Source organism: Mchenga conophoros, linkage group LG13 (assembly GCF_057382185.1).
Source record: "Mchenga conophoros isolate Kocher_MC1m ecotype Shallow Benthic linkage group LG13, M_conophoros_male_GT1.1, whole genome shotgun sequence".
NCBI lineage: Eukaryota > Metazoa > Chordata > Actinopteri > Cichliformes > Cichlidae > Mchenga > Mchenga conophoros.
In genome coordinates, this window is record NC_140538.1 from 19,168,919 (window position 1) to 19,179,959 (window position 11,041).

The 11,041-nt window shown below is 38.7% G+C and overlaps 1 protein-coding gene across 1 annotated transcript; it reads left to right on the forward strand.

Annotated features, from left to right (window-relative positions):
* Positions 1 to 640: 640 nt before the first annotated feature.
* Positions 641 to 9,631, forward strand: fbxo9 (F-box protein 9). The gene is made up of 13 exons (XM_085297050.1): positions 641 to 856; positions 1,610 to 1,681; positions 2,650 to 2,781; positions 2,879 to 2,936; positions 3,098 to 3,197; positions 5,059 to 5,189; positions 5,279 to 5,393; positions 5,547 to 5,665; positions 6,673 to 6,763; positions 7,879 to 7,974; positions 8,061 to 8,154; positions 8,948 to 9,102; positions 9,190 to 9,631. Exons 1-13 carry the CDS (start codon positions 854 to 856, stop codon positions 9,296 to 9,298), a joined length of 1,275 nt encoding a protein of 424 aa, XP_085153176.1. The 5' UTR covers positions 641 to 853; the 3' UTR covers positions 9,299 to 9,631.
* The last annotated feature ends 1,410 nt before the right edge of the window (positions 9,632 to 11,041 follow it).

The following is an 11,041-nucleotide window of genomic DNA, read 5'->3' on the forward strand; positions in this document are numbered from 1 at the left end:
GTTTGCCAAGAAAATATACCTAACACCATTACACCATCACAACCCTGAACCATGGATACAAGGCAGGATGGATTCATGCTTTCATGTTGTTTATGCTAACCATCTGAATGTTGCAGCAGAATTCAAGACTCATCAGACTAGACAGCATTTTTCCAATCTTCTATCATCCAATTATGGTGACCCTGTGCAAACTGTAGCCTCTATTTCCCCTTAGCTGATGGGAGTTGCATTTAGTGTGGTCTTCTGCTGCTGCAGCCCATCTGCTTCAAGGTTCCACATGTTGTGCATTCAGAGATGCTCTTCTGCGGTTGTGATGAGTGGTTAATTGGAATCTAGTTTTAATCAACAACCATGCTACATTCAAAGCCACTTAAATAACCTTTCTTCCTCATTCTGATGCTCAGGTTTAGCTTCAGTGGGTCATCTTGATCATGCTTAAATGTGCCATGTGATTGGCTGGTTCCACCAGCAGTGGAACAGGTGCACCTGTCAGAGTATTTAATGTCCCGTAATTAACATGCCAACAATTTGGTCACTAAAGACAGTTGTTGTTATAATATAACACACACATACAGGCCACTCATAAATGACAGCTGCTAGTCGCTGCCCCACACAGGGATGTTTATTTTTCAGCTGATATTGAAGAGCCGGAGTGACACAGGGCGCTTCTCGAGTCTCACAGCGCCTCCTGACTTCCTGTGCCATTGAGGCTCCGGGCTACTCAGCGAAATGGCTGCGTTCCTGCGAGCTCGTAAATATGTCCGTTGTGTTGTCCGTTTCTCCGACCGTGAACTGTAAACGGTAATACTGACCGCCTGTGAAGATAACAAGGAGACTTACTGGCCAGGTTGTCATGGTGGGTCACCGTGTTTTTGGCAGTTATGCAGCGAAAAGTGTTAGCGAGCTAGCGAGCTAATGTAGCTAACGTCACCTGGCTTCTTTTAATGCTACCTGCAGCTCAGCCGAGCTGTAAGCTAACTAGTTTACTAACTAGTTACGAAAGTAGTTGATTTACAACACTTGGCGCCTACATTTAGATGCAAGACCCTCAAATCAACGATATGCAGATTAATTCACAGTATTATACACCGAGGTTAGCATCGCAGACTGTTAAGCTAAATATGGTTGTGTTACCTGAGTTGCTTCTAAATCAGGCCCACAGCAGAACTTTATAGTTTCTATTTTTTGCAACAAGTTTGACCACTTTGACAGTTTGTATGTTAAAGAAAAATGAAACTTATTTACCGCAACATGAACAGGGAAGTGTGCTGTAATAACAAGGAGCATCAAACTGTCAACAAAAAACGGTGTGCAATGCATATAAAGCAACGTGTACTTACAATATTGTTGTTTATTACGTATTTCATATGCATTTTAAATCGATTTTGTTTAGGGAGTAGCAGTGTAATTAACTTCAACCCAAAGTGAGCTAAATGCATATATTAATGTTTATGTTTATTAAGTTTGGTTACATGAGGCTTGCCATTCTAGTCTCTAAATTTATCACCTTATTGACTGCTATATACAGGATGTCTGATAATCTGTTTTTTATATAAATAGTTAACCGTAAATTAATTTTTTTAAATTATAACTTCGGTTTCGTGTGCAGGCTGACGAAAATGCAGATATTGAAAGTACAGTAGAGGATGAAGATGAAAGTTCAGATGATCCAGATCTTCAGGTGAGCAGCATAAATTATGGTTTGTGCAACACTCTAGGGCTGTGCTTCATTAAATTTTACTTCCAAGGAGCCACATTTTCTTGCAATTTATTTATTTAGTCATAAAAGCACACAGTGGTGTTAGTGAAAGGTAAGCGTGGTAAGAAGACATTCTTGAGGGGACACAGGGAGAAAAGACTGAGATGTGTCAGATTACACAAAACTTGCACTGACAATCAGTGACAGCAGGTCTGATGGAGTGATGGGTCTAATTTGAAATTCTTCTTTTAAATTGTCATCAATATGTACAGTTGAAGCCAGGAGAGTGGTACAACAGTGGGTGTCTGCTGCTGTCTATATAACATGGTGGAGGTGCTGTTATTTTGATCCATCATGCAAAACCATCTATAAAGCTTCTGATTGTCAACAGCTTCATTTTTCAGCATAACAATGATCCCAAACACACTACCAATGTAGTAAAAACATACCTGCAGAGAAAAACACACTATGCTATCAGTCAGGGCTGGGGCCTCCCCAGAGCCTGGAGCAGTACATCTAACTTATCTTCTGAAAATAAAACAAAAACTGCAGTGTCATTAATGCATAAAGGTCAAGAAAACTACAATATTCCTAAAAGCGAACCTGTACTGTGCATCAGTGTATCCTTCGAGCTAGCACTGAAATCACTAACAAAAACATTTCTTTTGGCCAAAGATAAGATATGTTATCCCCTCATGTACTTATTTGTTTAAAGTGGCAAAACCTGCGCTGTATGCAAAACATGGCAGCCAAATTAATTCTCATATGTTAGGCAGGTACAATGAAAGACGAGGAGGACTTAATTTTGTTTGTTTGCAACGATTATAGCCTGTTATAGCCTATTTGTAAACCAAATAGGCTATAACAGCAGTGTTAAAGTTCAACTAAGCATGGATAAGCTGAAACCTTTCTTTGGCACTCACTCTATTAATGTTGTAATCGAATTCCAGCTGGAGCTCAATGTGTTCAGAGCTCAGTGGATGTCTGAGCTCAAACCGAGCTCTGGAGCGAGTGGAACGAGCAACCGACTGCTCCAAGCCAAAGGTCTGAGGAAGGCTCAAGAAATTGCTAGAGAGGAAAAGGCAAGTTGGGGAATTATTTTTTTTCTAGCTGTAAGCTTGCATGTGTTGTCGATTATTATCAGCTGTTAAATGACTGACGAGAGTCACCTTCCCTCAGGCCACAGAGCTGTTCTTGAGAGCTGCTCAGGAGGAGCAGAATGGAGCTGTCTATGAAGGTATGCGCTACATAGGATACAGATGGCACTTTACCACAAATAAAAATAACTCTTTAGAAGTTAACAACTCTTTATCCTTACCCGCCGTCCATTTAGTTCTGTAATTTCTCTGAGGTTGTTTGATTTGTTTCTCATGTCTAATCTGATGTTTTTACTTGCAGCTATCAAATTTTATCGCATGGCTATGCAGCTTGTTCCTGACATTGAGTTTAAAATCAACTACAGCCGTCCTCCTGATGCAGACAGAGGTGGAGGGAACTAGTAAGCTACTTTATTTTGTTTAATCTTACCGCAAGTCTATTTTGTGACAGCATGTTTTCAGACATTAAGTTGTTCTAAAATTATAGTCTTATGCAAATCGCTTTCTTTTCGGGGATCATTTTCCCCTGTGAGGTAATTAAGATGCTAAACAGAGAGCTGCTATATTAATTATTATTGAAATTATACTAGTAGTATAAAGGCTGAACTACAGCTGCTCAATCGAATTTTAATCACGATTACGATCTGGGCTTTCAACGATCATTAAAAATGACTGAGCCGATTATTAGCCCCTCCCTCGTGCTTTACTCTCGCGCTGCTCCGTGTGGCAAATCGAGCGCACCTCTCTGCATTTCGAACACGTGCCACAACAATTACCGGTAAGAAGACCCAAGGGAAGCTCGGAAAGCTAAGCAGAAGTTACTTGGGGAGGAGAGTGACTGCCGTTGGTTGAAAAGAGAGGTAAAAAAAAAAAAAAAAACTTCAGTGGTGTGGAAACATTATGGGTTCTACTTGTCGTGGATCAAGTAGACATAGTGTGTAAACTTTGCTACGGTGTCGTAGCTGCACCACAGAGCAACACTGCAAAGTTCACTAAACATAGATGTTTACATTTTTCATTTATTTTTTATATTGCAAACATTTGCCCTGTTATCAGTATTTGCACACTATTTTATATTATTTTTTAAAGTCATTATTCAATACATTGTTATTGTTAACCCTTTAAATCCCTGTAGAACCGGAACTGCGTAAGCTAGCGCAATAATTTGTTTTGCATATGAAACCGGAGGAGTTGTACTTATATCTTATGCCATCAGCTTGTCCTCGGTCACGGTTTCCTTCCACATAAAGCTTTGCAAAAATTGCATAAAAAGCGCTTGCAGGAACAAAAACATAATATTCCAGAAACAGCTGTTCGTAACACTTCCCACAATGAAAAAGACGTCAACGCGAGCTATCGTATGTCCGCCATTTCCTGTCCGAAACCGGAAGTGACGTCATTTTCGCGGAAAATGTAGTTTTTTACTTGTAGGCCTTAAAAGCCTATACTGGTGTTTTTATAAGTCATGTTTGACTTTTCTGAATAGTTTCTGGGATGCTTAGAACTCGAATTGCACTGCTGGAAATAGTTTATTTTGCTGCACATGCTGTTTTCTTTGCAAATTTGCATCATAGGATTGTTTTTTGTTTTCCCTGCAGTATATAAAAATTGCTATATCCCCAAAATAAAACTATGAAGACACTCAAAATAAATTTCCTGTTCTTCTAAACTATTTTTTGCAACTTTTTTGTATTTAAAGTTTTGAGGGATAAGCCTCTTAAATTTCCCCAAGTAGAAATATATGTTAAAAAAAAAACAACGATTTTCAATTTTTTTGTAGTTTATTGCACTTTTTTGTAATTAATGTAATTACTATGGACTTAATGCATACATATTATTAAAATATGGGCTATAACAGTTGTATTGATGTATAGCAACTTGAAATGCTCCCAAAAATGGCACTACAGCATGTTTAAAAAAAAAAAAAAAAAAAGCTCTGGCGGACTTGGTTCTATGGTAGGTCTTAAAGGGTTAAATAAATATCGTCAAATAATCGAGATCTCAATTTCAGTGAAAATAATTGTGATTATCATTTTTGCCATAATCGAGCAGCCCTAGGCTGAACTTATAATGAGGGTGTGAGGAGGATCACTCAGCTGGATTAAAACTTAAGCTGCCCCATTTACAACAACAACAAAAGCAACTTTTCTTTCTTTGCTTTAGTTTGGTAGGTGAATAATATAGTGTGCTGGCTTGTATGAGAGCAGTGCATAGTCTAATTTCTTAAACTGAGCATACTGTGTTTATTTTTCTTTTTTGCAGCATGGAGGATAGTGATGCTGATGGGGAGATCGAGGATCTACTTGCCTACTTCGAGCAGCAGCTATCTGTGGAAGGCTCATTTCCAAAGATCTGCACTCCTGAGGTTGAAATGACTCAGGTGCACATTTCAGGTAAAAAACTCTAATGTAATTTCATTGTAAACCTCTCGAGTCATAATAAACACATAGCCATTATCATTCTTTTCTTTTTTTGATTGCAGCTTTGCCACGGGAAATCCTGATGTACATATTTCGGTGGGTTGTATCAAGCGATCTGGACATGCGCGCTCTGGAGCAGCTGTCTTTGGTTTGCCGTGGGTTTTACATTTGTGCAAGGTCAGCCTCGCTTTCAAAGAAATCAGCTGGATGACAAATTATTTGTCAGCAAGCTCAGCTTTTGACAAAATTGCCAATTTTATATCAGGCAATAAAGGATCTCATGGTGCTGTGAGCTCTTAATTTTTTGTTTCGCTTTCATTCTCTCTCCAGAGACCCTGAGATTTGGCGCTTGGCTTGTTTAAGAGTTTGGGGACGGAAGTGCACTAAACTTGTACCCTTCACATCTTGGAGGGAGATGTTCCTGCAAAGGCCCAGAGTCCGTTTTGATGGTAATTACTACTAACACCTCAGGTTTCTAAACCCACATTAGTGCAGGAAAATACCAAAGGTACTGTTTTGTAACAGATACAAAATGATTTAAGAGCTAGAGTGTCATAGAAATTTTTTTTTTTTTTTATCAAGACAGATACCACAAGCGTGCTTATCAAGTAAAATTTTCCACGTAATGTTTTTTTTAATTTTTTTTATAGCAGTTTATTTCAAATCACGTTGGTCTAGAGACCTGGCAGCGACCATCTCCCAACCACTGTTGAAGAGGGAAAAGAGCAGTTGCTAGCAATTGCTAACTTGAAATTTGTCACAGAGAAATATGGTGCTGTCGAAAACCACCTCGTGATTGCAATCTTCAGTAGTTTGCATGGAGGCTGATCTGCAAGCATATGTCAGCTACTCGGTGGAGATCATTCACCTTCAAAATAAAAATTTCAGATTTTTAAACGTGTGGTTACAGTGGTAAAACCCAAGTTTTACTGTGAAGGGGAATGTTTTTTCACTACATCATGGAGTGTAACTGTACAGTGTTTGCAGACGAGTCTGTGTCTTCCATGTAAACTATGGGGAATCTGCTAGTGACCCGAAGCAAACGAAAGGAGGTTTTTGGGGCAGAAATTTCTTTGTGACTAATTTCATTTGGTGGGAAATTCATATTTGTGTCGCCAACTGGTCTCTAGGTATAAGGACTTCATGAAAGTTTGCCACCCACGTTTGCATACCTGCTCTTAACTTGCAGTTCACTGTTGCCCCCTGCAGTGTGAGGCAGCTGCTGGAAGGGTACTGAGTTTCAGTACATAAAAAGACCGCAGGAATAATGTTACGGGTGTAATACTTCTTTATGCTGCAAACTTTTAGATGATTGTTACATGCAGCTAACAACAGTTGAGAGCTAAATGCCTCAAATTACCAGCCACTAGTGTTGTTTTTTGCTGATGCTTTTAGAAGTTATTGCTGCCATATTCAATGTAAACGAATTACTGGATGATTCATTTTCTTTCCACAGGTGTGTATATCAGCAAAACATCGTACATTCGCCAAGGAGAGGAATCACTGGATGGATTTTACAGGGCTTGGCACCATGTTGAATACTACAGGTAAATATTTGAGTGTAGTCTTTATTTATTGTGAGTTGTAACGAAACCACAGATGACATTTTTGACAGTGACGACCAGAGATGGGCAGTAACGCGTTACTGTAATCCGATTACTTTTTTTCAAGTAACGAGTAAAGCAAGGGATTACTATTGCAAAAACGGTAATTAGATTACCGTTACTTTCCCGTAGGAACACTGCGTTACTAAAACCGTGATTTTTTTTTTTTTTTTTTTTTTTTTTTTTTTTGCAAGAATGTCTCATGACAGTGACGTAAGCAAGTGCGACGTTGGTGACAACAGCTGTGTGCAGATCAACAATGGATAATATATCGAGTGCGGGAGAGAGTATGAGCGTGCAGCGTTTAAAGTGTGGAAGTACCGACCTTACTTTGAATTTGATTCCATAAAAAGTGACAAAAACATTAGCGTCCATCGTGCGTGGGAAGAAAACTTATTTTTACAGCGAAAAAAACCCCTAAACTTCCAAGCAAGCACCAAGTGTGCTACGACGTAATGGGAAAGTCACAGAGAAACTCGCGGATTCTTCCACTGACCGCTGCGGCACACCTGCACCAGGGTAAACCTCCGCCCACCCTACTCCTGCTTTACAGGTGAAAATAGAGCAAAAGGACCGCTGGACCAAAGGACTTTATTTATTTTCTGCTGTGTTTTACTTGCATCTATTTGAAAGAGTGAGTGTAAACACAAAAAATATTTTATTTTATGTGCTGGAATGTGCAGAAAATAGGTTTAAATGTTAAACTAATTTCTTCCAGTCAGAGAATGTTGCATATAATAAAATTTTTGCTTGATGCATAAAGTTAAAAGATTAAAACTAATAAAGCAAGTTTTAAAAAGATGCTCTTCCATTTGGTTACATTTTGTATGATTGATTATGTAGAAAAAGTAGAATTGGGCTGAAAGATCTATGGCTTTATCACCTATTCAGGTTGTAAATCGTGTTTTTAAAAAGTAACTAAGTAATTAATTACTTTTGAAAGTAAGTAATCAGTAAAGTAACGGGATTACTTTTTTGGGGGAAGTAATCAGTAATTAGTTACTGATTACTTTTTTCACGTAACTTGACCAACACTGCTGATGACATTGTTACCTCAGGTACCTTCGCTTCTTCCCTGATGGCCACGTCATCATGCTGACCACCCCTGAGGAGCCTTTGTCCGTTGTTCCCCGTTTGCGTACCAGGAACACCAGGTACACCTCATCTTTTCTCTAAACTCAGCTGGACCCATAGAGAGTATAAAGGATTGACAATTGTTTAATTGTGCTTCATTTCTCAGAATGGATTCAGTTCTGCTCGGTCACTTCCGTCTCTCACAGGAGACAGGCAATCAAACCAAAGTTTTTGCTGTTGTCTGCAAGAAAAAAGATGAGGTAAGGAAATGTTTGAGGCATTTGAGGGGTGGGAGATGAATAGATAACCATATATGTATAATAAGGCCAGCTCATTGAGTAAATGAAACCTCAATAAATGGAAGTGGTTAAAAAAAGTCATGTTTAAAACAGTGCAAATACAGTTGCAGTTACACAATTTGGGGAATTTTCCCCTTGAAAAAAATTACATAGTTTAATCCTAGTACCTCATTCATCAGTGTGTTAGCATGTCTGTTTCTTTTCATGGAAGAAGTTGGCCTCTTATTGGCCTCTACTCGAACACAAATAAGTTATTTAGCGTGCAGTACATGGCTGCACCAGCGTTGTGCTTGTCAAAAACATTCCTGCATAACATTACATTGCATTACATAAACACAACACTGTTAAATGTATTGTTATAGTTTACTAGGTCTAAAATGATTTCCCCCTACACAAGTTATACTTCTACTAATGTGTGAGGGTGCTAAAGACTGCAGCATTGACCCACGGGTGCTGACAGAATCTATGCCTCTGTTCGAAGCACCCAGAGCCCGGGAAAAAAACGCTTTATTTATGTTACGGATACAGTTAGAAACAAAATCTGAAATAACTGAATCTCAGCTGTGAGTTTGGCTTAATCTCTTCTGGTTGATTGCCAGCTTTGTAGTTATCACATTTCTGGCAGGTTTACAGTATATTCGGCATTCTTAGGTGCCATGTCTCTGAGAGCATCTGCTGTGAATTCCAGTTTTCCATAATATTTCACCTAACCTGTCGGATTACGTCTGAACTTGTAAACCGCATCTGTTGACAGAAAGCGACCGACTTCCAAAGGAATCGGTTCTGCAGGCGGAACCCAGCTCCGGAGGCTGAACACAGCTTTCACGTGGGACTGGCTCTGTCCTCTGGGGGGCATCAGAGTTTTAGTAAGCTTGTGTGGATCCACCATTCCTGCCACATCACTTACAAGTAAGTCACAGGACTGCTAATAGAAGTGACCAAGAAGGGAAAAAATGTCAATTTCTGTTCTAAACCTGACCGTGATTATGCTTTTAGGTTGACTGGGGAAACGGTCATTACTACTTTTGACCTGGACAGGATGTACACACCCTTCTTCTTTGCACGTGTGAAGAGTTACACTGCTTTCTCTGAGCAGCCTCTCTAAGCAGACCCTGCACATGATCTCACGAAGACCACAGCAGAGATTGAGTCATCGTTGCATCAAAAACTCACGTACTTCTCAGCCTGTTTTAATTTGTGCTGCAGCTGCTTTATGGTGTTGCTGTTTGAACCCTCACGTTTTCTAAATGAAAGCATGTCATTCTTTCAGGTACACTTTAGAGAAAAATACTTATTTTCTGATTTCAGAAATTGTGGTAATATGCTGAGAGCTAAAATAATTAGCAGAATTTCCCACCTGTTCCAAGCAATGAATGTTCATACTGTTTTTGTTTTGTTGTGCACTTTCTTCCTCAAATAAACAGTGATGAACAAAACAGCCTCGCTGCTGTGTTGGGGCTTTCTTTTACTCAAAATTGATAGATTACAGAAAACCTACAATAGAAAACCTATTACACAACATGAGTTCAACAGAAAGCATTGCAGATTTAATTTCATGCTTCTACATCATTTGTCTCTTTGAGGACACGTGGGTTTAATCCACACATTACATTTTCTCTGAACTGAGCAGATCAAACAGGATTTACAGGAAAAAAAACCCAAAAACAATAAATGTGAAAGTTGTTTGGATTAGTCTGAAATCATTTGTAGCTTTACTAGAGCTGGTGGCTGATCTAAAACTCTATGAAAATGGCAGTTGCCAGTTTTTTGGTGGTTCACAGTAAACTGAAGGAAAAGGTCAATAAACGGCTTCTTTTACAGCAATCCTGAATCACTGCGATGAAGCCATCGTTTGGTCATTTAGCCGGCACTGATTTATGGGAAAAGCAGTGGGAGGATAATGAGGAAATTGCCTAATAATACCTCCAGAAAACCACACCAGTAAGCAGTTATTGTTTCTGACTCATGCTGGACACAATATCATTTTCCCATAGCAAGAGTTTGAGAAATTAGTTTGAGGCAAATTACCTGAACGGCCACTTGAACGTTTGTCTGTTTCACAAGTCTTTAAAATATCTCTGTTTGCATATTTACATTTCAATGACATGTTCGAGTTTGTTTACCATTTATGTAACAGTGTAAAAATGTACAGTTATTGCTATTAATGTGGGTTTCCCTGTCTGCATCCCCTAATCCCAACCGGGCGCTCCTCCCTGAGCCTGTTTCTGCTGGAGTTTTCTTCCTGTTAAAAGGGAGTTTTTGTTTTCATTTCTTTCAGACTTTTTGCTTTTCATTCAGTTAACTTTCCAACATTAGTTTGTTAATTTTACTTTAGTTTTTATTTATTGAAAATGTTTAATTTCCATTGGTTTTAGTCGTAGTTTTAGCCTTTAATATGTCAAAGGTAAGATAAAAAGAAATAAATCAGCACATGTATTGCAAAAAATATGAATATGTCTATCAAAGCCTCATGAGGTATTTTTTTCCCCAAACACTAAATCTAAACATGCATTTACTTTGTTTTAGTTGGTTTTCCAAGTTAAAAGAGGATTTGTTTTATTTTTTCAGAGGTCTAATTGTTATTTGTATTTCAGTTTACTTTTTTTTTTTTTTACATCTAGTTTTACAGGTTTTTTTTTGTTTACTTTCAGTTACCTATAATAACTCTGTTATTGATGGAGCAGCAGGAGATCTGATAACCAAACCTTGTTTCTACCTGTGCTTATGTTAGAGAGACTGTGGGGTGGGGTGGGGGGGGAATCTAAACATTGCATACTGTACTGCTGATTTTATAAACGTCAATAATGTACTCTGACCTCTGGATGTCCTCAGGCCGTGGCCTCTAAAA

Excerpts from the sequence above, each read along its gene's own strand:
- fbxo9 (XM_085297050.1), top strand. Across the intron at positions 6,764-7,878 it reads CACCATGTTGAATACTACAG|GTACCTTCGCTTCTTCCCTG; the intron begins GTAAATATTTGA and ends TTGTTACCTCAG. Across the intron at positions 9,103-9,189 it reads TCCTGCCACATCACTTACAA|GTTGACTGGGGAAACGGTCA; the intron begins GTAAGTCACAGG and ends TTATGCTTTTAG.